A 27,910-nucleotide genomic window follows, 5' to 3' on the forward strand; every position below is an offset into this window, starting at 1 on the left:
ATTTAACTGCTCCAGAAGTAGTCTGGAGTCATCTAAAGTGTGCAGGCAAGCCAGCTTATGTGAATCAGTTGCAGAAATCCCTGTCCTTGGAGACTCCACAGCACACTTAGCTCAGATGCATCTGTTTTGTTTCATGGAGACCTACTGGAGGATATTCAACTGCAGAAGTCCCACTGAAAGCTGTTTTTCAACTTTACATACTCCTCCTGACTGAAACAAATCTGAAGGCCAATGCAAAAATCTGTATCCACATGCACTGCATTCACTGAGATACCCAGTGTAACCTAAAAGGTGATTATTCGCAGGTCTTGATACAACACAAAAACTAAGGGGATCCACTTGCCCTTGCGATGGAACCATTCAGTATTTTAAAGATTTGTAATAAATAAAGTGTTTTATACTGAAAAAAGCAGAGAGTTGTGCTTTTTATTAATATTACGTAAAGTCTAATTCGCAAATACCACCCCTTGCATGAATCTTTGCTCTTGGAAGTTCTCAAGAAAGAAAAAAATTAAGTGAAAAGTCTGAGAAAGTTCTGTGTTATTAAAAAAGCCAAAGAAGGTGACTTAGCACAGGAACTTCTTTTTTTTTTTTTTTTAAGGAAAAAACTCTAAGATTAGTTCAAATGCCAGGTTGAAAAAGGATGTATTTGCCTTACTTTCAAAATATTTTGGGTTTCATTCCACTTGTTGGTCCATTCTTTGGTCAGTTCCTGTACCTATAAAAGAAAACAAATATCTGAAAAATCACATCTTTTCCAAAGCTCTTGATAATAAATTCTTACACAAGTACTAAAAATCAGTGGAATTCATTGTCAAGTTTAATACTTAAATATTTAAAAGAGAACTATTACTCCTGCATTAAGTGACCATACAATTTTTCTCTCTCAAAAAGGAAAACTAGAAGGCTCTTCTTTATAATATAAAATGAAACAAAGGACAGGGATAGCCACTTCAAATAATGATAGGTATTTTCAAAGAAATGGAATAATTTCAAAAATTGCCTAGTCAGCCCCGAAAAGAACTGCAGCAGAATGGTCCCTTAACTATGACAGGAAGACAGCTTCTTTCCTACATCTCAGCTAGGCATGTTCTGGCTCAAACAGCCTCATGCATGAGAGGAAGACGCAGACAGACAGCCTTCAGGAGAGAATGAAAGCAAAGTTTGCTGCAACAGAAAAGTCACACACTTGGAGGAAATCAGCACTGAAGTGAGGACCTGCTTGCAAAGGCATTACAGACAGGCAAAACGTTGTGTATCAATGCTTGTGTTGCCCTGCTGTTTCTGCTCACCAAGCTGCCTAACTCATAGCTTATATACACCAGTAAAGGCTCTTTGCATTTCAAAGCCCTTCTGAATTTTTAGAAGGCGCTGTATAGAAGGTGCTTCAGGCAGATCAGCCTCAAAGCTCTGGCTGACTTGGAATCATACTCATATTAAATTTATGTGTGTGAGTGTTTGCATACATACATATATAAATATGTATGTATATATACACACACATGCATACACACACTTCCATTTTCTGAAATCACCAGATTTCTTTGTAGGAATTTAACATATAGACTTTTGAAAACGTACACAATCCTTTATTAGTTAAATTCACTTCAGCATGCAGAACGCTGAAAAACACAATGGCTACGTCCCTTTAATACTTTATATTTAAATCCACTGGGGAAAAAAAGGTCTTCAGCTGTTCCTCCAAACAACTCTCCATTTGTAGCCTATAGCCTACCACCCGAGCTATCTTTGCAGTTCAAGTGCAAATTAATCAATAAGAACTAAAGAAATTTATCTCATTTCTACTTACATTTCAAAATTTCAACAGAGAAAAGTAACACATTTTTCAGTGCATTATTAGTACTGGTAATCAGAATGTTAAAACAGAAAACAACCGAAACAGAAAATATGAAGAATGTCCATTGTAAGTCTAATTACCATGCCAGAGCAATTTTTATTCAACAGAAAGTTATTCAAAATTGTCCTTATACAAGGACAAATCAATTTGCTAAAGAAAGCCACTATATATTTGTCAGATAATTTAAATATGGTGATAAAATCTGTAGATCTGTATAAACAAATTAGTTATTGCACTCAATTATAAAAAAGCTATAAACACTGCAATATTTACTAAGATTTTTCAGTAATTGTGACTGTAGTAATTGCATTAAATAGTAATCACATAACCTTCTAATGAGGTTGACAAAAGATAAAATATGCTCGATATACTTTCCATGCAGAGGACCAACACTTATGAGCAGGACAAGCAGTGATTACTGTCAGGGCATGAATAACGTTCTAATTAGCATATATCCAGCAGTTCATATTGCTCCCTACTCTTAGATAAAAGCTTTGTGTTTGTGCACAAAATAAAAGCATATTACATTACCAACACTACCATCAACTCTTCTGATTCAGCTGAAGACATTTTAAATGCCTCATATTAATATGAAAAAAATATTTACAACTTGAAGGCTCCTATCACTGCTTTGTAGGTTTTACCTGAAGTATTGAATGCAACACAATATGGATTCCTGCATATATTACAGAGTTGCAAAATACATTCCTAAAAGAAACTTGGCTTATGAAGAAGCCTAGAGTCTGCTTTGTAGCTATGGTTCACACTAATACATGTTGTACATTTTTATCAAGAAGTTTATTTTCGAAGAATCATTTCACAGAAAAGTACTTCGACATTTCTTTAAAATTGGCATTACCAACTAGAATCCCAAGAAGTGCAAACAGATACTATACCACCAATTACTTCAGTCAAAACAGGATTCTCAGAAAGCAGTGCATTGATTCTCTGATTGTAAAGGTCTGAGCAGCACCAGTGAAAGCCTTACAATTTAACCCTGCTAAGAAGCCCCTATTTTTTTGAGGCATCTGTATCTATATATTGGTTAGCATGTTGTTGACAATACTCAGAAGTAAATATGCCAGTAAATAATTTCACTGCCATGTAGCTGAATGATTCCAAATTCTTTCCTCCCTCTTTTTCCAAACTCTGTGTAATACTTTTGTTCTTTTTTTGTTTTTTTAAATGGTTTGTAGTAGCTTTAAGAACAGCCAAGTAGACAGAAAAGAATTAACACAAAAAGACAAAGAGTGAATGACTGCAAATTCAAGAAATCCGAGTGCCATTACATTTATATTCTTTTGGACCCTATCAATAAATCTCAACTGTCTAGGAATTCTTCCCAGCTTCTGCACTGGGCTGGATTATTATAGAGGCACACCATGAAGTACATCCACCCAGATCTTAGACTCCCCCAGAAAGACAGTTAATTAGAAACCGAACATATTTGTATGTGTCCATTCCAGATTTAAAGACTGAAACTTTCCAGAAAACATAACCTGCAATATAAATTATTGATTACTTGAAAGCATGAGCAAGTTGACCATTTCCCTAGAAAATATTTATTGTATGAATGCTTTGTCAGTCTGATTTAGTAACATAATGCAGTCAGTTTTCCCTCTCTGTTCTACCTACAAACATGCTTTCTTTTTAATAAAATAGGGCAAGCTGGCCAAGGAACAAATATCTTCTTTACTTAAAGGGAACTATAATATAAATATCCAAGACACATCATTTGTTCTTAGTTGTAATCTGTTATCTTACCTTCCTAAGACAAAAAAGATACAAGTTAACATATAATTAAAAAAAATAAAACTAGGAAATGCTGGTTGGTGGGCGAAAATTAAGTCGTTATTAAAAAAAATGAAAATGACTATCATTTGCATCAAGACCACTTTTTTATTTTATTTTGTCAAACTGATTTATGAAATAACTCACCCTTGCTTCATTCTGCTGAAGCTTTTCCTCCATACTTAAAGCTGTCGGAGAATCCAAGAGAGCAATCTAAAATCATAAAAAATACACAGTATCAAGTTAGAAAAACGGTGAGAATTTTCTGGCAGAATCAAATGAAAGAAATGCAATTGATCAACTTCTTTCATTATTTAGGATGAAATATTTTGAACTCCAATGTATACCATTTTACCTTAAAATACTATAAACAGAGTAATCAAAATGTTGTCAAAGCAGATATTCTGAATACAAATCATCTTTTTAGGTGTACTGTTTTCATTCACTAAGTATACATATTGTCACACACATGCGCACACAGAAACCAGACACAAGTTTATAACAGGTAATTCCTGAAGTTTAAAGCTATATTCCTGTTAAACATAAAAATTTATGATGTATCAACATTTGATGACTTTGCTATAAGAAATATCTTACTGCTTATCTTTTATTAAAAAATATATAAAGATAACTGGCCTTAGAAAAGGAAAATTACTATACAACACACACAAGCAATACTCATTGTTATATGACCTCCCACACTGAATCCAGCACTGTATTTGGGTACCAGTATCTTCAGTGATCTACAGAAGCATTTGCAATACAGCACTTCAGGAATATAAAGGAAGATTACAGAAGAAATTATACAGGTTTTTATATTCTATTGTGCATACATAACACCACTTCACTTTTTACCAAGCACCACAATTAACTTAATTAACTTAAGCAAGTTCTCTGCTGTGCCCCACACATCCTAGAACTGAACCAGATTTATTTTGTGATATCCTCTGTGTTACAGCTTTGAACTAGGTCAAAGCATTAGATCTTCAAAAGGGTCTATGTTATATCTACTTTCTTAACTCTGAAACAAAACTTATTTTGAAAATAAAAGTGATCACACAATCCAGGGAACAAAAACTCATTTTCCCCTCCTAACGAATACAAAAGAAATACAAAAGTAGAACAGTAATTCAAACCCATGAAGAGCTTTCTAATTGTCTGTAACAAAGCAAAGCTCTCAGCTTCAATCATCTACAATACCTATTACTGATTCATACTGTGGTCCCATCCCCTTTTTCAGGGAATCTTTTATACAATGAAATCTAGCTGAAGTATTAAACTTCCATAAAACAAGTCTGAGCTGAACTGACATTTCACATTGCACAGCCTATCTAAAGTAAAATTCGGTTCTAGAGATAAATCTAAAGTATCATTTCAGATGTATTCCGATATCATATTTGCTCGAGTATTAAATCTAGCCATCTCAAGTGGCATTATTTAGAAGAGATGACTGGCCTGAGTGATTGTATATTCCTTATTGTTAGTTTGGTTTCATCACCCTGAAAACAGAGGAGAAATTAAGCTTAACTGGGCTTGTGCAGCACATGTTTATAGTGGCCAATACTGATAGAAGAACAAGAAATAGCACCATGCAAAAGAGAAACTCTGCTGGTCATTACAGGTAGGGAAAGAGGAGACACAACAAAAGGTCTTTGTTAAAGCAAACCAACATTCTGTATATACAGAGAGTGAGACATTTCTGAGAAACTGTGCTTCATTCTGAACAGCCCCATAAGTACATCAGATATACTCCAGTATGCAGAGGCTTTATACTGGTCAGGATGGTTATGACAATAACCTGTACTGATGTGATGAAAGTTTTCAAATCTGATAAATCCCAATGCCTTAGATTTCTTGAGTTTATTCACAAGTTTGAATCAACCACTATCCTTTAAGACTTAGGGAAGATTTACATTTATTTCAGCACTATTTATTTATTTATTTTTGTCAGCTTGCCTAGTACATGGGGAAAACAGCAACAACAGTGCATTTTCTGACTCTTCAAATCAAATAGCTCAGTGACTCAACACTGCAAGCGTAAGCCAAATTAGCATGCTTTAAAACAAAACAATGGTTGTTCAGGCAATCAAGTTCAGAATCCCTCCTCACAATAAAAATAACCCCAAAACAATATAGCTTTTAACCACTGGCATTTCTTGGCCATATGAACTCCCAGTCTGTAATGGGTACGTTATTTCTGTTCATAACCTCTATCATAATCACCATGTGTTGCTTCAGAAACAGTAAGGTTAAGTAAGCAGTTGGTATCAAATAAACTTTGCAAGTTTTACAAACCAAGATCAGAAAAGTGAGAAAAATATCTAAGACCTGTGCTTTTATCTTTTTGGATTTACTAGTATATCATTCATGTTTTCTCTGCTCTGTATTACATACACACAAGTGGAACCTGGTATTTACTGGAAGAAAAGAATTAGCAGTCTAAGAAGACAGAGCCCCTCAGCAGTTCTTTGTCTTCCCTTATCTAAGACATAAATCTAACTATGAGAGTTTCCAGTCTGTTCAAGTAAAAAGTATAAATCTTTTCTTAGACCGTCACTGAAAATACTTTCACGTTTAGCATGTGACATGCTTTCTAATGTACCATGCATTCAAACACAAATGCCATTCGAATTCTTGTAAATATAAAATGCAGGATTATAGACATTTTAGGGATTTAAGGTACTTAATACCTTCTGCTACTTTTAAGATACTAAAGTACAGCTTCAGTCCGTCAGACTAGTCATGGCAAATGTTACTGCTCAGTCTCCTTTGGCTGTGGTGAGTACCTGTTCCACAGCCCACTGCAATCAAGGTCTGATTATATTAAGAGAAAACTTGAAGCATTAGGTTGACAATTTTTCCCCCTTATGTTAAAAGAGGAAATCTACTGGCCATATGGAAACTGATTCAATCAGGAAAATAATATTCATTCATAGCCTCATAGAGCTTGTTTACTCAAATCAATATAATGAAAGATAATTATCTCATTACATTCTAGAAATAGATGTTATAACTCAAGGAAAATTACACATAAATTTTAAGTAAAGCTAACCTGATTCCCTTGAGCAAGCAAGGCTTTTAATCGGGCTATTTCAGCTCTCAGCTCACGGATCAGTTTGACGTTAGGATCCTCATTAATAGTAGGCTTGTTGATGATGTTTTTGGCTCTATTTGCATAGCGAAGTGTACTTAAAGTTTCTCCATAATTGACATCAGCAGGTGAAATAGCTAAGGAGATGAAATCAGAAACAGTTTATCCATCACCATATGTTTCATTTAGTAAAGTTAGCTTATAGTTTAAAAGTCGGATAAAGTTAACATGGAAGAGACAGAAATACATAACCACTACGGCTACAATTTGTTCCAGCTCTTCATCTTGCTCCACTGCTTTCACGTCAATACAACTTTGCTTAATTAAACACTGTATTAGAATAATTAGGTCCAGCGATCAAGATTTATAAAGCAATTTTGTTGTCAATCTATTTAATATTTACAACTCTATGTGAAGTGTAAACGTGCTGTATGAATACTTTACAGATGCTCTCATGAATTTCTGCATGAACAGTAAGAAAACCAGCAAGTATTTTGTCGAGGATCAATGTAATCATGTAATGGAAAAGTCATTTCAGGTAAAAACTGTATGTTTACTCAAGTTTTGAAAGGAAATTAAACAGCATTTATGCAAAAAGCAGACATAAAAACAAAAACGAGAAGAGCTTCTATCACCCATTTACAAGTCTACCTGTTCTGCTGAGCTGCAGGTGTCTGACAGCATGCAGAACTATCACTTAGCTGAGGCATCAAGGAAAAACAGGATGATTTTTGCAGACAACTCTACCTGGAAACATAATGGATTTTTAATGAAAGTGCTAATGCTGTCCTTCAAATAATTTTCCTAATATATAAGATGTTCAAAATTTAAAAAAAGATACTTTACTTCATCCCAATAGATGAGGAAAAAAAAAATAGAAGGGAACACCGTTCAGCAATGAGAGATCAGAAGTCTTAGTGATCCAACTGAACAAGAAACCTGAAGAATCAGGCAATGAAAACGCCTCAAAAATAATTAAGCAACCAATATTCTGTCCTTCCTCATTCTACCAACAGTAATAAATACTCTCTGTGGTAGATACTGCCTGAATTAGGGGGAGATGCTCTAGCAACAGAGTATACTTCCCTTAGCTCACACTACTCACTTTACTACTTTATTTACTGTCTCCTTTCCAGTACTCAATTACTTTCCTTTTGAAAGGATGTTACAATATCTTACAGAAACATGACAAATCAGAATTGGACATGTTTTTATAAGATCCCTTCCTAGAGTTTGAGATGATCTTCCTGCATTTTTGTGTTTAGTTAAAGAAAAGGTACACCAAACGTATCTGGACAGCTTGTCAGGCTCTGTTAGGTGATTCAGCCACATTATCGGTAGAGTTACTGCTGGAGACGAGATCAACCATCAGGACTCTGCCTAGCAGATGCATCGTTAATAGATGGGGAAGTAGCTGAAAAAGCAGCTGTGCACTGTAATCATTACTAAAGGCACTGAAAGCTCACCGTGTTTCTAAAACTTCTCTTCCCCATCCCTCCCAACAGAAAACATCAAGTTAGTCAAGCGTGTAACTGAAAGAAAGCATCAAGAAGCATGTCAGCACAGTGTTAGTTGAACAGCCAGAAGAACAAAGCAGCATCTGGTCCAAGATCCTCTTTTCATACTATGATCAGTCTCAGGAAAGAAAGCAGCACGGATTCCAAAAACATCCCCAAAATCATGCAACAAAAGAAGTGCTAAGAAGAGAATTTGCCTATAGCAAAGCATGTGAAGAACCAGAATTTGATCCATTGCATTTTACTATCTCACCTTTGCTCCCTCACCATTCCCAAAAGACGACTCTATCAGTTAAACTGCATCTCATTTGAACAGGGGAGGAAGAGAAATTTCAGAGCTGCTCGTCTCTTCACACCTTACATCTTTGACATCCCAAATCCACCCCTCCCCTTAAATATCCTCACTTGTCTTTTTGGAACTGGCACTCCCATTACAATTTATTGAAAAAACTGCAGTTATGCCATAGGTGCATTTCTAAAACAAGTGATCCTTAAAGAGCTTCCAATGGGTAAAAAGGAAGCTGTAAAAAAGTTTGTAACATGACTGATCGTGAATAATTAAATTTAGACAAAAAGTTAAAATGCTGTATGCCTCAAAAAGTGGGTTAAATAAAAATGACATTCTAATCCACTGAATGTCAAAAGAGACCAGGTTGTTCTGCCACTAACACTACAAAAACAACACAGCTTTAAAAAAGCAGACGAATTCACACATCAATATTGACTAGACACACAAATCTTTTTCTTTTTTTTTTTAATGGGGATGAAAGCTTGCGACCTGGGGAGGACTGAGGACAGGCTTACGTACAAGTCTTGGTACAAGACTTGATCTAGATCCCAGTTTGAGCATTTATCACAAGTAACAGAGCTGTATGGAATGCAAATAAGCCACAAGAGCTATTACTTGAAGCTTAACTGGTCAGATTAGATTATCGTTACACTGTGCATGTGTTAAAGATGAATATGACAATGAGTCTGATGTCAGAGCAGATGCAAACCATTATGCACATACACTTGGATGACCTTTATTTATACCTAATGACAGTACATACACAACCTGGATGCCTTGTTACATTTGTGACCAAGTAGCCAGTGATATATGCACACAGATGATCTGGGTATGGAAATCAAACTCTCAAGTTCTGGCAACACACATCCCCGCTATTGCTCACGACATTACTGAACAAACTAGATGGCCCCCTTATACACAATGAGACCACCTACAGTTTTACTGCTGCAAGAGATGTTCTGTAGAGCACAGGTAAAAGCAGAGTGTTACTAGAAAACTCAGGAAGAAAGAAAGAAACAAAAAAATTAAAACATGTAAATAACGCTCTGCCTTAATGAAGCATCTGGAATCTAAATATTTACAGCTAATCCTATTAAGCATGAACTGTTCAGGATGCCAAAAAAGTAATTTAAAAACACTTACTGGCAATCATTATAGTTTTAGAGTTTCCTCCGAGGCTATCTTTTAACAGCCAAGTCAACACGGAGTCTCTGTAAGGCACAAATACTTGTTTCTTCTTTGAAAGAGGATTTGTTGCATCCTGAGATAAATCAGCTGTGATGTGGGGGTAGGAAAAAAAATACCATTTATGAAAATACATAACTGCTATGTGCTAAGCCACTATTTGTATAAATAAAAACTGTAAATTAGCAGAACAGTACTTAACAATTAAAAAACCCCAAATAGCCAAGCATAAAGACCAGTGACTTACCTAAGGCAGAAATGACATTTCCCAGAGTAACTAGAGATTTGTTAATATTCCCTCCTTCCTTTAATCTAACCCCTGTGGCACCAGTGGCATCTGCTCTCTCACTTCCAGCAAGATCTACTAAATGAATCTTGCTAACAGTCTCACAAGGCATTTCAGAATCAAATTTAGCCTAAAAAAAAAAAAAAAAAAAAGCATTAAAGCATTAAGCTACCAGATTCTGAAATCTTACTGAAACCAATTTAATTGCCTTTTCATGTCATGATTTAACTTGTTTACATTAGCACAACATCAGAAGACAGGTGTATTAGAGGTGCCACAAAAAGGCATTTGATCATGAATCACTGCATAACTCCCACACAAGTAGCTATTTCTTGAAAGTGTAATATTTGCAACTTTCAAGCCATTTATGCACATGCAGTGACAATTGTGAATTGGTATTTACCTGATGCACTGTAAACATTTGTGCTGCATTCATATTATTTGGCTTTCAACTAACATTTAGAGTTACACATTCCACACACAGATACACCTACACTCACGTTGTCCCCCCCATCTCCAAGTTCAAGTAAGTAGCAATTGCAATTTTACACTATGATTTTTAACTGAGACTTCCAACCAACTTTAATCTTAATTTGTATAAATAGATTCAGACTTATTTTACAACGCAACAGCAAGCAAAGATCTTTAAATCTTGCTGTCTGCCCCTCACCCTCTTCTATAAGCTTTGCGATGAGCAATTCGTCATTAGTGAACAGTTAGTGCATGCCACTTTGCACGTGTTTGCTTTGGGGTGGAGACACACAAAGTTCCATCAGGAGAGCAAACCATCTCTGTGCTACCTTCTCCCAGCAAGTTACCCATGGACTGTCTAGAAAGCTCCCCAACCCCTCCTCAAAACAATGACAAAGAACAGGTATCATTAGAAAAAGAGTATATAGACATAAAATACAAACAAAAATACCACTATGCTCTAAAAATATGCGATCAGTCTCTCCATCATTCCATCAGTAAATCAAGGCATATAAATAGGTTTCCAATAGTAACAGAGGAAGAGTCAGCAAGAAAACGCTCAGAAAACAATTCTACTCTCTCTGATTTTGGTCATAGAGACAGGACATGCAGACAAGACTTTTTTTTTTTTTTTTTTTGTAAACCTTGGATAACATCACAGCATAAAAACATAAAAAGCAGCTCATGCCCAACTCTTGCTGAAGTCACTCAGAACATTCTCCTCAGCCGTATCTTCTGTCACAGCAGTCATGAAATGTGCCTTAACTGTTCAGTGTTATTTAGCCTGAATTTCCTAGCCAAATCAAGATCTATTAAATGTCAAAGTAATCTTATTGCACTGTAAATTTTGTGTATGATCACTGATAAAGATATTTCCAATTCTCAAAACTCTATTTTCACACTTTTAACCTTCCCTGTCAGAAGAAAACATACAGCCATCATCTATCCATACTTGCTGATTTGAAAACTGTATTTTTTAATTATTATATAAGTTACTGAATTCAAGTACACTAATGTACGGTTGTTTTACCTGAGTGAAGTTGATTGTGAAAATGGCATGAGACCTGCTACTGACATCATTCATCCCAGTCGCTGCTGTAGTTCTGTTCATATTTCCTGCGTCCATCAGTTCCTCTACATCAGCATAATTTTGCACTAAGTGTTTAGACAAATCTAAAGAGAAGTAGGGTGTTACACTATGCTCATACATGCACTTGACTTTCTTTACAAAAGGATTCAGGTAGGAGTCTAGGTATGGCAGGATTACTATCACTATTATAAAGCACTGATGCAATTACAGTGTTTATCGTTATGCTTGTTTTTACCACTCTTAAGGAAAGGAACAGGGCCTTGTGTGAACGATGGAGAACTTACACAGTTACAGCAAATTAAGAAAAAATTATACAATCTTACTAAAGTATTCAGTGCATAAGCATAATCTCTCAAGAGACAGGAACCTTTCCCTGGCAGAAGATGGATTAAGACAATTAGATTAGTTCTTTCCATCTCAAACATTAGCTTTGTAAATGACGTTCAACAAATTCTTAAAACTAATTGCATTTATTAGCATTATTTAAAATGTTATACTTTACAGATAAAAACTGTACAGGTGTAATAATCTTAGAATTTGGAAAGCAGGTGGGGATAGAAAATGAAAGGCTATTCTCCTTTATTGGTTTTATATCAAAGCAAAGTTCTGTATCCATTGTCATGTATATTGTAGAAGAAAAAAAAGCCTTATGCAATTAGATCTAACACTTTAAAATATATAAAGGTAATAAAATATTCAGTGCAAAACACTGAAAGGGTTTTTACCCTCAACATATGGCCCTTCTTTTGGATGTTCTCGTATTCGTAAATTATTCGTTTTTGATGACTTCCGTCTGAGAAGATCTCTCACACGTTCATTATAAATTTCCAAATAACTGAAAGAAAAAGGTCAGAAAACCACTGGCTTATTCAAGATTCTTTCAAGGAAAGCCATGTTAAGCTTGTTTGAAAGCAAGATGAGATGCCTGGAGAAGCAAATCCAAAGTTAAGATTCAGAGTCACTTAATGTAGTAATGACTACGGTGTACTTGCATCATGAGGAAAAAAAAACAAGAACAAGAAATAGAAAGAAAATGTACATTAGCAAGATCAAGAGCAACTAATGACAGCCTTAAATAAAAGGGTAAAATAAGAAATATGCCCTCTAATAGCAAAGGCATTTTCACTACCATGTAAATAAAGCAAAATATACAGTTGTAGATTGAAGTATTGCGCATTTCGACTATGACTGCCAACAAAAATCAATTATAGGACTGAGGCCAAGCATGGAAAGTTATCAGAGAAGCATACTTTTCTCAGAGATAAGCAAAACACAATGGTTCCAAATGAAACAAGTTTGATGAAACAGCAAACTATTAATGTGCCAAGAGGTACCTGACTTCTGTTCGAAAGGATGCCTCATTCCGCTTTGTTTTTTCACTTATTTTGCTGAATAATCCTTCACAAATCCGAGGTATTAAGCCAGCATCACCCTGCAACAACAACAATTCTTATTCCCAAGGCTATACATGCCTGCACAATATATTTTCAAAAATAAAATCCCAAATCACTAGCTGAGAGCTTCAACATCCAGAAACAGTGGCGGGGGGGGGACACAAAACCTTTTTGGCAAATACTGTCTTGCCGTTTATTCAACTGCATTCACCGTGCTACTTTAATCTTTGCATGTGTTGCAATGTATATACTAGCCCAATTCTTTGCTATCGGGCTATACGTCACCCTTCTCTCTTAGTTCAAATAACCCTGGCTGCTTAAGGCAAAAAACTGACTGTACACAACCTATGAACTGCCTTATCTCAAGAGTATCTTTTCTAAGTCCTCCATCTATTCCACTTCACTATGGACTCAGCAACACCTGCAGTGAATGGGATGATCTATATACATTTATCCATGAGCCACCCGCACTCAAACCTCCAATCCCCAGCTCACAGTCCATCCACCGTCTCAAAAGATACCTCTGGATAAATTAGTATGAAATAACAAAATTAGAACTATATCTACTACATCTCACAATGTAGACAAATTAAATTTAGCATTGACCTTCTGGATGCTCAACTGGATGCTCTGGATGCTCTGGATGCAATTAAAGACTTTTTATGCATAACGTGCTCAGTTTAAAAAAGCAAACTGAAGAAACTCATCCCTTCACATGGATCCCTACAGGCCATGCTTTACTGGCAGGGCTGGAACCGACCATTACGGGGTCCTTGCCACTTCAGCTACCGCAGCAGCCAGCAGCAGCAGGATTTCACCTTCCAGGTTAAGCCATTGCTTGATAATTGAGCCTTGTCCCCTCGCTGTTACATGAGAGCCAGCAGTTGGCATAGCTGAGATTTCCAGAACCTTGGCGTGGAGCTCTTCTCTTCCCCTTGCTCCAGCAGAGCCCTTTCCAGCCACGCTGTGAGGCAGCAAGCAGCCCTCCCCAGCTGAAGCCCGGGTTTCCCCAGCAGCAGAGGGCTGAAGGGAGAACTCCATGCAGCTCTGGTTTCAGCTGCCAAGTGGTTGCTTGCTCCCAGCTTCCATGTCCCCATGCAGGGCTGGGTCCCACCGGGGAGATAACCACCTACCTGCTGAGCCCACCTCCTCCCCAGCACTTCAGAAAGACAGCAGTTAATGCCCCTCCAGAGCTGAAATGAGTGAACTTGGCTCCCAGGGACAAAGGGAGAGGGCACAGACACGCATATGAGCTTTGGGCTCAGGGACACACAAACAGAAGTAGCTTACAAAACAGTCTGTCAGCTACAATTTGCCTCCAGTCCCAAAAAGCAGAAGAGATATGATGCGATGGACTAATTCTAATTCTATGTACCGCTGAGGCAAGAACCGTTCTTCCTTAGAGTTAGTGGCCTTGTAATTAGGCAGGAGGCAAAGTAGGACAAACTAGAACGAACATCCCATGTGAAAATAGTCCAGGCACTTCAGGCACCCCAAAAAATTTGCCCGATGGGATTCTAGAGATACCTGGCTGCAGGAAAACACAGAAACAGTGGACTCATCCGTACCAGATCCTGGCAAGACAAGTGCTGCACAGGCAAAGGTTTCTCTTCTACTCGGAAATAAAATCTGACCCTTTTTGCTCAAGCTCACTCCAGCCTGCTCCTGCACTGGCCCAATCCTTCCTCAGCACCTTCTTCAGTGCCACAGCTGAGCTCCTCATCTTATTTCCTTTGCTCAGACGGTATTCCTAACTGGTTCTTGGTTCTTCATCCAGTTTTTTGTTGTTGTGGTTTGTTGTTGTTGTTGTTTGTTTTTTAAATCATTACTCACTTCCCCCCCCATTTTCCCTTTTCCTCCAAGATCTTAACGACAGCTGCTCTGTCCTACCCAAATCAGCATTCATTCTTCAAAATATTTTTCTATTCTCTCTTTCAATCACATCTAGCCCTTCACCTGACTACACCTTGTTTAAAAAATAAATTTACACGTTAATAAGGCTTATTTTTGAGAGTTGCCTTTGTAATCAACCTCTACTCCAGCTAAAATTTCTGGGTGCAGTATTGGAATTTCCCCACACATTTTTCTTTTTTCTTTTTGAACATAGGAAGAGAAAAAATAAGACATTTCTTTCATCTCATGCTTGGAAACCCCTGAATAGTTTTAATTAAAGCTTAAGGAAAAAAACATGAAAGATCCATCACAAAGTTTTAGGCAAGCCATTAGTGTCTGACATATTTTAGCAACTGCAAAGTCTTAAAATAGGAAATATTAGCTCTAATTGAGTAACTTCAACCATAGTGATACAGTGGCAAGAAAGGAAGAACACATAATTCCCAGAATACTTTGTCAGTAAAGTGCACATCTTACAGAATGTATATTCTTTTTTAGGAAATAAATTTAAACATTTTCTCCCTTTTCACCCCCTACAGCTCCACAGCAGGACTAAGTACATCTGCAGCATCCCTGACAGTTTTTTTTCCGGGTTACAGAGTTTCCAGGCATGGAAGCCTGTAGAACCAAAATAAGTTGTTCACTCCAGAGCCGAACTTTCTCATTAAAAGCCTGCTTTCCTTCTGTGCTATCTAACCAGAAACTTCTTCATGGCAATTTAAGCATATTGCTGCTTTCCCATCTACCTTAAACATGGGGAAAAAAAACATTCCCTTCTATTCTGCAGCAGCCTTTCAGATCTTAGATGACTTTTGTTCCTCCACAGCCTTCCTTTTTCAGCATATGCAAGCCAGACTTTCCTGACAGATCATGTTTTATAAACCTGTGACCATTTCAGTATCTCTGCTCAAGACTTCTTCTAACTGGTCCACACATTTCTCAAAACGGTTGCTGCACACAGTATTGCAGAAGCAGCCTTCCAGAGCCAAGAACAGCAGATACTTAAAGCAAAAGGAGAACAGAATTCATACTTGTTAAGGAGAAGTAGGGAAAAGAAAATTTATTTCCAATTCAAGTTTTCTTACAACACTGTAGTGTCTCTGACAGGGCCATCAATTTTAAAGCATTTAACTTGGCGGCTGAGTGTATTTTATACACACACTGTACAAAACCAGATTAAAGTATTTATGTATCATGGCAAGAAGATTAGACCTTTATTATTGAATAATGTCAAACAAACTTCAGCACCTATTCATTTGCAAAATGTCTTGATGATTACGGTCATTACATATAGTCAGGCAGTCTCATAAAAATGTCACTTACAAAAAATTCTGAAACAGAAATCCACATCTAGGTCATAACATCTTTTCTGGTTACAAAAGTCTGTTCTGTTCACCATACTGAAGCTGAATATAAAGCTACTTACTCTCTGACAACTGAAAGAGAAATATTTACAGATAACTTACTATCCTAAACTCAAGGAGGTGCAAAGTGGCCAATCTCACTGCATTTCCAACGAGTGATCTAACGAAGGACAAGAGGCAATATTCCCCTTTTCAATTCTGCTGGGAACAGACCTGTTATATTTTTACCAAGGATTACAGGAGAATGAAACCCATAGAAGCTGCCTTGCAAACAGGCTTCATCAGTCGGCCCTTTAAATTGCTCCACTCCCAAGAGTTTTATCAGTTTCTTGCGTCCTCGGGCAATCATAGAGGAAGCTGCAAGAAACTACTCCTGTTCTTTACTCAAAAACCACCCAATATCCCTCCTATCACACCTTGCCTTTTCCAGGGTCTTTACGGCAGTGCTAAGCAGGATGAAATCCTTAAAATCAAACTCAAACTCATCCCCAGTTTCTACTCCCTACCTGATACCCTTTTCGAAATGAGGGTCAAGGACCCGTTTCAATCTCCTAACCCTTCAAAAGAGGTCTAAAAACCAGATCTCTTCAGAAAGCTGATCATTCATGTACTCAAAATCAGTATCTGTTTTTGGACATTGAAAATCAATGGTAGCATTTGAAATGTTTGGTTCTGTTACACAACAGAAATGATTGTTATTTGTCCAATATAACAAAGCATCCCTTAAAGAAACTTCTTCCAACTGTTAACATCTATGTGTAGAAGAAAGAGAGCTTCTAAAACCTCTGACTACTACTAGAAGTTCAGATACAAGGGGAACCAGTAGTATACAGAGCGGATTGGTGATAGTAATAACATAAATGCATGCACTTGCAATAGCACAATTTCAATGCATTGCTACAGAATAAAAATGCACATTTGCAAAATATACATACCACATTTCCCATCATGGTATAGGACTTCCCAGATCCAGTCTGTCCATATGCAAAAACACAAGCATTATAACCTTCAAAAGCAGATTTAAGTACATCTGTACCAAGATTTTTGAAAACCTAAAAACAAAGAAAGTTTTTTGAAGACAACAGAAGTTTGGAGAAAAAAATTTGTCATCAGCCCAGCATAACAAATATTAAACAATAATATTGAAGTACCACGTTATAAACTATGGCCATCAACCAGCGATATTTACTATGACTGAAAATAAGTACTTCTAATAAAATAGCTAAATTTTATTGTGTTTAGTTTACAACAGCATAACACTGTATTGCCTACTTGTTTTTCTGTCAGACATCACCTTGACATGCAGAAGTAATAAAAAAATACTTCTCCTTTCTATAGCTCCATTTTTTTAAGCTCATCTCAGATGCTTCATTCAATTTTCCTTACTGTTAATATCTACTTACTTTTAGCATCTTTGCCAATTCTGCATGTCCTATAAATATCTGCCCTGGTCTCAAAAGGAAATGTTTCAATGATCCTATCAGTACTTTGGGATGGAATTCTTTTTCGCACACTTTAACCAAGTGTAAGAAGAAAATGTCCTGTTATTTTCTAACTGGCTTTTGATTGTTGCTGTAATTTAGACTCTGGCAAATAATGAAGCATGTTTTTTATAATGGTAAGTAATCCTTTTTCTGTTTTACCCCCAACATTTATGTCTGAAACTGGTAACACTCCATCCTCCCCATCACATAATATGGGTTGATCTGTTCTCACCCAGTAAGTTCCGCTCTCCCTAGATGCCTTCACCACCTTCCTCTGCAGTCCTGCCTCCAGTTCCCCCCCCCCAGATACCTGGCCTTTCATTATCATTACTCCTTGTTTCCATCTGTGCCCCCAGTGGCCCAAGTAACACTTGGTGCAACTTCTCCCTCAATGAAAACGGGTCTCCTAATCCATAAATGATTTTCAAAAAATCTCATAGAAGCCATAGAAACAGCTACACAATTTGGCTACTACTCCTCAGTATATGTGGTATAAATCAACCAAGGTGTCCAAGTCCTTATTAATAAAGAATAGTGTACACGCACACTCGCTATAATTATGCCACTCCTCATGGAGGAATGCCAGGTAGTTCCTTTAATTATTAATGCTCAGTTGCAAGGGTGCCTATAGAATACTTAACTTGACCTTCCCTTGAGCAAAGAGACTACACAATGCTGTAATCAGTTATACTTGTCAAAGAGAAAGAGTACATGGATCAGCCAAGGCACAATTTCCCTTTCTCTTGTCATTTGAAAAGTAGCAACTCAGTAGAGTTCTCCCTCCTGAGTACCAGCTACATTGACTTTTCCCTTTTTCCCTTTTCCCTATGTCCAAATTTTTACTTCACCATCTGGACCATGTCTTTATGCACTACTGTTTTGACTGCAGCTTTCCTGAAATTCCCATCTGCATTTATGTCCTGCAGCACTGTCTGGGCCTAGCCACAGTTCCTCCAGGGTGCACAGGCTACCATTAACTGTCTTCCTGTAGGCACAGAGGTATAAGATCATTATTCCCCAAATGCTTCTCCCTACACATCCTTCACTCACAGCAAAAACTGAAATGTTTCCTTTTTGTTAAAATGTCTGTGGGCCATAAATACCAGGCTTTATGAAAATGCATATCACTATTTTTATCCATATCTATCCAGAAAACTAGCACTACTTTCTCCCTTCTTGCTGTATCATGAGAAAAAGCCTCCTTCCTCCTTTCTAAGCTTCTGGAAACCTTTTCCAGAGTGGTTTCGTCTTTCTCATCTTTCCAGACAATTTTAAGTCAGAGCCACACCTATTTGTCAGCTTTATGTATTTCCCCTTTTAAAAATTGTATATACCTTGCAAAGCAATTTGAGGCAGTACATAGGATAGTCAATTATACACAGCTGTCTGAACACAGACTTTACGTACAGGTCAGAGGAAAATACATTGTTAGGATGGGATTTCGTCAGGACCCAATCACTGAGATACTGTTTTGTCACGGAAGGTCAGTAAGCTCATCAATATTCTAATCGTTTCTCTTCCATGAATACAAACTAAGTAGCTTGATGGTAAACTGCCACTCCCATTCTAATTTCTGAATTATAAAGCGTATTTCACATCTACAAGACATATTAATGGGGTACATAATATTAGACAGACTTTCATGTGTTATTTCTCTGCCATTCAAATGGAAAAATATTAACAGTCACGAACAAAGCACACTACCAACAATCAAGATCAATTTTATTCCACAGCAAGATGAACATGAATGAAGGGCGCCCGTCTTCCACAGCACTGGTGCAGTAAACTGGAAATTCTGCAGCAACTTGATAAGAGCTAAACTACAAAGTCTTCCAATTAAATATGAAATGAATAATACAACCAAAACAATAGCTTGTGCAGCTTTTGTTTAGAAACTGCATTCCCATTGTTCAAGAATTCCTTTTGTTTTCAACGTGCTGCATACTCTGTAATTAACACAACACTTGATAATGGGACAACATTGTTTTTCTGACTGAACAAGAGAAGTTACCATTCCTGCCTGCAAGGATCAAGGAGGCAGGCTGGGATCAAGGCACGCACTGTAACATCAGAATACTAAGCACAGACATCTAGGCTGTGTTTAGGATTTGTTGTTAACATCCTCCTACTATAAACCATAAAGCTCACAGCTTTAATGTACACTTATGTTAATATAGATACGTACATATATTTTGCTCAAGGCTGATGCAACTATCCCTATATAAGCATGTTTTTCCTTAAGTTACTCAACTATTCACTAGAAACTAGCGTTCCAAGCCTTGTGTGCAAATATGCTTCTTCTTGAGTTTCCAGCAGTGCTAAAGCAATCAGGATATTCCTACATGAATACCCAAATAAAGATACACTTCTTGATATTTCAGAAAACACAGCAAAAAATGTTAAACAGTCATCATCAAGAAATAAAGTTTAAGAGTATGTGATCTAATGTCTAGATTAAGCACTAAGTATTGACTTATGAAGTTAACAAGTTTTCAGAAAAAAACATGATCATTTGTTTATGCTAATGGTTAAAGAGAAATGTCAAGTATAAATTCCCTATTAAACAGCTTAGTCATTAGAAACATCAGCACAGCTTGCCGTTCCTATAAATATTTAAAATTGACTACATCTTATTGTTTCTTCTTAATAATTTTAATTCCGAGGCTTGTTAGGATTAGCCACTCTAATATCCCTGAATTTAGGGATTATAGAATAGATAAGGTACATACCAAAAAGGGATGTAGTCAGCTGGCTTACAGTATATTCAGCAAACCCTTGCATTACTTTAAGGGGAAAGACAGACTCAAAAGAGAAGATAAAAAAAAGGGAATATAGCAATAATGGAACACTTCAACTTCACTCAGTAAATGGGGATGTGAAACAGTAAAGGGGTTCAATGCTCACATGAAATGCAAGGTCAGGCAGGGCCAACCTGTTCACCTAAGCTATGGTTATTGCTCAAAGTTAGACTTTCTATTCTGAGCATGCAGGAAGAAAGGTGATTTTGTCCTTTCCTAAGCTAAATACTCAAGGGAAGAGAAGAAACAATCTTCTTCAAGCAGGTTCTTCAATGTGTACCAAGTCCTTTGGACAAAAAAAAAAAAAAAAAAAAAAAAAAAAAAAACACTTCAACTACCTAAGAAGAATGTTTCTGTCTAATTGAATTAAAGATATATGTTTGCTTATCAAAAGTGATTTTTACAAGAAGCTTTTCAAAAAAAAATCTAGTGCCTCCTCCCACAAAATAGCCCAGAGAGGTTTTCTAGCTTGACCTTACAAGACACGTCAGACAAGAGAACCAGAAAGAAGGCATTTAGCCTGCTGTATTAGAAAACACAGCACTTAACAATGTTAGATAAGAAAAAGAAAACAAAATCCAAACTCCCAGGCATCTAGGGAATTTCTAAATTAGAGGAGAAGCACTTCCAGTGGAAAGAAGTTTCAATAATGCTTTCACCACAAAGGAAAGGGCGGTGGGTGGAAAACAAAATTCTTATTAACATTGAAAAAACCTACCGTTTCTTGACAAACAAAGCTGGGACTTTTACTGTCTGCTGAGAAATAGGAAAAATCATAGGTAAATGTCTTAGTTCTTTCTCTTCCTGTGTCTCCAGTTCCACCCTCTGGTATCTATTAAAAAATAAATAAAGAGATAATACAATCCATGCTGACGAAATAATTAAAAACAATTTATAATAACCAATCCAAATGCAATTTTAACATCAGGCTACAGACATTAAAACTACAGTAATGACAGGTTAGCCTGCTTTTCTAACAGTGAAAAAATTAGCAGCAGATATATCACATTCGTAAGTAACAATAATCGTGTTACAGGACAGCATAGCAGGAATCCTTTGGAATTTAGCGTACTGCTCCTAGCAGTATATGCTTGTCACAATATTTATGTTTAGTTAAATCAATCCTGTGTATGAAAAACAGATTATATTAAGGGATTATCATACACTTGTAGTTAGTAGGATCCAGAGAGACCTTTGCACTGTGAACAGCATTTCAGTGTGAAGCCATAATTAAAATGGCATCACGTACCTGCTACTTACATATATCTTGCTCAAGACATGACAGTTAGCAATATACTTCAGCAATGTTCACAGTTATCTGAATCTGTCTATCTAAACAAACTACACTGAAATTCCTTTTCATATATTTGTCATTGGAAGCTATCTTGCAAAAAATCTATTTGCTGTGCGTGATTTCTCCTGGTAACAGAAATGTTAAAATACACCATCAAAATATTACAGCAAGTGATAGGCACTTTGGGTTTAGCTCATTTTCATGGAAATTTTCAAAGACTGCTTCTACGGATAAACCGAAGGTTTAATAGCTAGTGGGCATGTACTTTTCTTCTATTGTAGGCTTTCTTCCAGCTAAGTAATGACCAGAAAAATAAACATATGAGATACATCCTACAGTTTCGTTAACAGAAAACCGTGGTACAGAAAGAAACAGTTTAATCCGTTTCCCCTAAGGATTACTTCAACACTTTTTCCAAAACTAAGGGCTGTTCTCCATAGTGTTGTGAGCATCACTGTTTTGTCCATATTTTGGCAGCTATTTGGTTAGAATTTCCTTCTTTAAATTGTGTTTACTCACCTTTAAGTTGGTGATTGTTGTTTTATTTTTCTCCATTGAAATAATAAACTTTGCATTGAGGTCTTTCTCCCTGAAAGTAAAAACAATATTTGAGTATGTTAAATAGAGCATATCACAATCATCCACAGTAATATTTCCATTCAATAAGTCACTTGCCACAGTTAATTAATCAAATGAATCCATATTTGACTGTTGTGACCAATGTCTACTTTTTTCTAGTGATATATTTGAAGCACTTGGCCTTGCCTCAAAATCCAAATCCTTTCACTTAAAAGCAGACAACCAGCTTGGGGAAATCTACTTCAGAAGTTTGACTCTGCAAGTCAACTCAGTGGTTTGTTCTTAATTTGAAGTAGTCTGATCCAAAGGTCAGTGAAGTCAATCATGTGGCTCTAAAAAATTTTGAAACAGAACACTGCAAGGTAAACCTCTTACCATCTTAGTACCCATTTACCCATATGGTTTAGGTAACAGGGCCTAAATATTAAAAGCACAAACTCCCAGTATTTTAAGCTCTTAGAAGTGGGCACCCAATTTCTTTTTGAAATGTGATGCATGGCAGTGTAGGAGAGAGGCTCTCCTACCAAAGGTGTGTTACGCAGGTTTGCTGCCTCTCATAGCACCATGATTCCAGGAAGAAAAGCAGTCCATTTCTGCAGCAGTGTTTTCATGCATGCAAATCTGTATCTCACTATTTGTTTCTGAATGTTTCCAAAAGTGGCATAAAAAGTTGCTAGCTCGGTGTCTAAAACCTGCATGTATCAACCTGCTTGCTAGAGATGGGCTTTCATCACACCTCCTCATAAAAGTAATACAGGCTGCTCTTGAATGACAACCTCTTGTATTACTAAAAACATGCACATGAAAGAAAAAAAAAAAAGAAACAAAAAGAGGAAGACTGCTATATATCATACAAAACCTTGTTCACCAAATGCTAACAGACACGCCTGTTCCAAATCCACCTGCTAAAGCACCTGACAAATGGGTACTGCTGACTGGTACAAAAGCCAGCAGAGGGCTTTAAAGCAGTAATGTGCGGCTTTACCATATTGCACAGCATCTCAGCAATTGCTGGCTATCCACTTACACCAACCTAAAAATGAAAGGGAAACTTCTTCATATTAACAAGAGAACTGAGTTTGGGCTTTTTAACACGACATTCTCCTCTCCATGGTGCGCTGGACCACCTAATTCTCCTACATTCATCAGCTGACTGTGAAGTCACCCTCTATCCACAGTCAGTTTTCTGGTAGAAATTCTAAAGAAAAGCAAAGCCTATTTTAAAATCTACATTAATGAATAAAGATTAAGCAAATAAAAGTGCTTACTTAAATATCAACACATTAAGTTATTTTCTAAGCTAATAAAATATATAATTGTAATAATTGCAGCAATAATTATACAACTGAATTTAGATCTACCAGTGAAAAACATTAGAGGCATACTTTTAGAGATGCCTCTCAGTCATTTACAAGTCATGCTCATTATCTTTTACTAGGTCTGAACTTAAGAGACTCAAATACTAAAATACAACTATGGGTAATAAACAGGGAAAGGAGAAGTTTCCAGTGGTACCTTTTAGCAGGAAATAGGCTTTGTCAGAGCAGTAATGCAGCCGTGCACAGCTACTGCTCACCCCACCTCCACCCCACACCCTACCTGTCAGCAACTAATTGGTGAGAGAAGGTGTAATATGTAACTTGGCCCAATTAAACGGTCTATTGTGTCACAAAAATGTTTCAACTAATTAGCAACCTGCTTCCTCTAGGAAGTTTGGAAGAACTCCACATGGGCAGAAGGTTGTGCCAGAACTCCTGCTTTCTGTCTGGGCTCCGTCATGCTTGAGGTGCCCAAGGGGAAACAATAAGATGTGGTTGTGCTTTCTTTGCTGCACCCAGCCGCCTCTCCACATTACCAAACCTTAAGCTACTTAACAGTGAAAAACTGAAAAAAAATATTTAACATCTAATACCCATATATCAGCCGCCCCACTGTTCTGACAAGCCTGGAATCGTTAATTTTTATGATAACAGTGACAGTATCACTAAATGTTATTAAGGAATAAGGATTCCAAAGCCACAAAAATAAATAAATAAATAAATATGGGGCTAGTAAAGCACCAGCCAATAATAAAAAATTATTTTGCATTTTTGTATGGAAAGGGAGAGAATGACCTGAAGCAGGAGTACTGTTATCTGAGTCAGTGAGCCTACCTGAAAGAAGCAGGGTGAATTGACAGGAGAAAACATTCAAATCAAAAACTAAAGCTTCACTTTGTTATCAGACAGTTGAGTATAATTTATTGAACATAAAGAGCTTGAGAAGATCCCATAAAAAAAAATTGCTTGTCCAACACCAGTCACTTCCAGGTAACCATTTCATGCAGCTCAGAAGGGGCTGAATCCCTTTCAAAAAGTTCTGATCGCGAGTTCCACCTCAGTTAAAGGTTCAGGCTGTAAACAAGTGTGTTTCAGTTTTAGGCACCCTCCCGAATACGTTCAGGGCTGGAAGGGGCCCTGGCTGCAACCAGCTCGGCCCAGAGGCAAGCCCCAGCCGATAACCAAAGGCACTGCCCCGCAAGTCCCACAACCTCCATTACAAGGCAATGTCGAGGGGCCGGCTGCCAAAACTAGTTCACAATTACTGCTTTGGTGACGGAAGATGACTTGTTTCCCCTGAAGCCTGATCTGTTTGCGGAGTGGTGTTTCGGGCCAGCCTGCAGGCTTCACTCGCTGCTGGCTCAGGCACCACGTGGAGTTCCGGGATCACAAGGGAATGAAACGTGTAACCCGTGATCCCTTGGCCCCTCACCAAACGGCAGCGTGATCAAGCAGGAGAGTTTTTTGGCACAGATACCAAGAAATCCATCACCTCAGTGCTGCTACTGACCCTCTGCTACTGCTGAATTCAGCTAGCTAGTCAGCTAACAATTAAGGGAAAGGGAGAAGAAGCCATCAGAATAAGCTCTTCAAATAATACCGTCGTTTTATCTTTATATAAACCATACCAGCATCAGTACCAAGATATGTTCAAAAGAGCCTGCATACATCTCTTTTAATGGGATAACCTGATAAATGCTTCAGTTGGGCAAAGCTTCAGTAATTCCTCTTTCTGTGTGAGTTAGGAAGAACTGCCCCAACCTGAAGATGATTCAGCAGCCCTGTCAAAACACAGTAGCTTCATGGAACAATCTGCAATGTAGACACCTCTAAGGTGAGTTTCTTTCCCTCCTTCCCTTATATTCCCCGCATATTTTCAGGACAAAGACCTGAGCAGTTTTTGCACTTCCATGGGCATCTAGTCCAAATGCAGTAAAACACGAGCAGTATCTCCAGCTTTCAAGGCAACTTTCAAAGACCTCTTTGCGTTAAGTCACTCACCTCATCCTCCACAAGACTTTCTGAGAGTCCTCCCACAGACAGACAGAAAGGAGTGGAACACGGTAATGCACTCTTACCTCAAATGTCACTGAACAAGGGAAGCTTTCGGAAGAACCCTATTACAAAGTTGCAAAATGCCTTTGGTCTTTTTCCAAGCTCATCCTTAAGGTCCTTCACTGGAAGGTTAAGTTATTCAAATGGTGGCTTTTTAATAACCTGTTCTGTATTATTCAGACATTAGAGCATTTACTATAGCTTATCCTGTCAGAAAATCATGATATGTTTTCCATTAAATTGATACCACGGTGATCAGTTGTGACTACCATAATATCCGACAGACATGACTCTGAGAAAAAGAACAGAAAAAAACAAGAAGTGTTTTGGCCAGGGGACTGGAGGGGAAAACCAAAAAGGACGGGACAAAAAGTGCCATCAGTTTTCTCCATCACAGTGTTTCTAAAGCCCACTTCAACAGGCCTCCAAGGCTGCACGGACAAGGATACAGGTACTCCCTGAACTGCCTGCTGAGCATCTGTGTCAAAATGAAAAGAGGGCCTGTAAAATATGTCTTGGAAATTCACTTTACTGTAGACATTTAATGGACTACCTGTTGGAAAACGGGGTTATCAAAGAGCGAGCGTGTGATTTTGTTTTTCAACTACTCAAAAACATAGTCTGAGTGCTTGTTAAAGCAACTCAACCATGCTCAATGGCTTTTCTTTTCAGCCAAGCGCCTGCTTCCTACATTCCCACTTGAGGCACGGCGTTACAGATTTCCTATTTTACCACTCTGCTTGTTCTCGGCCCAGGTGTATTTCTGGGCTCACGATGTGAAAGCATGAGGGCTGCTTCACAACCAGGAGAATTCAAGGTAGATTTAACTACAAAACAAACACAATGTGTCACAGAAAGAACTTTGCTTTTTCTTGTAGCTTGGTAACACGCTAACCGTACGTTGTGCCTTCATGTCTCATTGAATCACACAGACCAAGAGCACTTTCCTTTGTTTGAGGAACTCTTGAAAGGAGAACATTCGATTCAACTGTATGCTTTAAAGTGTCAAACAAAAAGCCCACTACACAAGGATGTTTTTGTTACTCTAACTACAGGAAAAGTCAGCACAAACTAAACTATCACACAATTTCTAATTTTCCTTTTGCTCTCCAGAGGTTTTTGTTTATTCGCTTCCTCAATGCTTATCGAATCGTTTTTTAGAAAGTGCGTTTTCTTTAAATGTGTTTTTTTTAAAAACATATACGGGTTCAGGTTAAGAACAAACCTGGAGGTCCGCATATGAAACATCCAATTCAAACCCAAGATTTTGGTGGTTTGAGCCACCAGTGCCACACGACCGCACTCTATAAAAACCAGCGTCCTCTCCACAGCAGGGCAGTAGCCCAGCGTTAGCCCGGCCTTCCTTAGCTCAAAGCGGCCCAGTGCTGCTGACTGACAAGGAAGGCCGCAGGCTCAGAATTACACGACTGAAACCACGTTCACACTCAAAGATAGGAACTCCACATCCTACAGCGTCAGGCATGCAGGCAGGTGTCCTTCGGCTCCAGGTGAGGGTGCGTGCCCAGTGGGTTCTCTGACGGCTGCTACGGGCTGCAGCCTCCCCCTCGCCAGGGAGAGCTCTACAGACTTCCACCACCTCCCATTTTCTCTGAACACCACCATTTCGTCACCTTGGAGATCTCTACCAAGCTGTCAAGTCTGGATGACATCGGCCAGCAGATTCAAAAGCTGTGACATGGGAACCGACTGACTGACAGACAGGCTGCACGACATCTTCTGCCTCACCTCAAGCAGCCTGACAAGAAGACAGCAGAGAAAAAATCCTGGGGATTGAAGTTTAAATAAACAGCCTGCTATGATATGATTGTAATTGTGTTTCAGGAAGACAAAGACATGATACACATACTTGAGACTTTAGAAAAAAAAAGGCAGCAGTTCTGTCATGAAGCCCATTTTTCTGTGGTCAATGTAATCGTAGTATTTTGCTAGTGCAGACTGTTGGCTTAAGACGATACCCACATTCCCTTTTGTGATATCACTTTATAAAAAGAGCTGGCAAACTTTGCCGATCATTAAAGGAGAGCTCTGCCACTCTCAGAACTTTTTTTCACAATGCAGCTGAAACCCGAATAACAAACTCAGTCACAGAGAATGCAGAAACAGGACAAATATTGTACAACTCACGAAACAG

At 37.8% G+C, this 27,910-nt stretch overlaps 1 protein-coding gene across 16 annotated transcripts in view; it reads right to left on the reverse strand.

Annotated features, from left to right (window-relative positions):
• The window catches only part of KIF16B (kinesin family member 16B), a 158,143-nt gene that overhangs the window by 102,577 nt on the left and 27,656 nt on the right, over positions 1-27,910 (reverse strand). For all 16 annotated transcript variants that reach the window (XR_014581686.1, XR_014581687.1, XM_083829140.1 and 13 more), the window contains 11 exons: positions 22,325-22,394; positions 21,230-21,343; positions 17,165-17,281; positions 12,913-13,010; positions 12,304-12,413; positions 11,519-11,661; positions 9,979-10,147; positions 9,690-9,821; positions 6,702-6,877; positions 3,797-3,862; positions 659-718 (listed from right to left, as the gene is read on the reverse strand). Coding sequence is in view for 14 of the 16 variants with exons in the window: in XM_083829140.1 (XP_083685266.1) it covers positions 659-718; positions 3,797-3,862; positions 6,702-6,877; positions 9,690-9,821; positions 9,979-10,147; positions 11,519-11,661; positions 12,304-12,413; positions 12,913-13,010; positions 17,165-17,281; positions 21,230-21,343; positions 22,325-22,394 (1,255 nt within the window). In the remaining 2 variants the exon portion in view is untranslated. The remainder of the gene's footprint in view (positions 1-658; positions 719-3,796; positions 3,863-6,701; positions 6,878-9,689; positions 9,822-9,978; positions 10,148-11,518; positions 11,662-12,303; positions 12,414-12,912; positions 13,011-17,164; positions 17,282-21,229; positions 21,344-22,324; positions 22,395-27,910) is intronic.

This window comes from Anser anser (assembly GCF_964211835.1).
Source record: "Anser anser genome assembly, chromosome: 3".
Classification (NCBI taxonomy): domain Eukaryota; kingdom Metazoa; phylum Chordata; class Aves; order Anseriformes; family Anatidae; genus Anser; species Anser anser.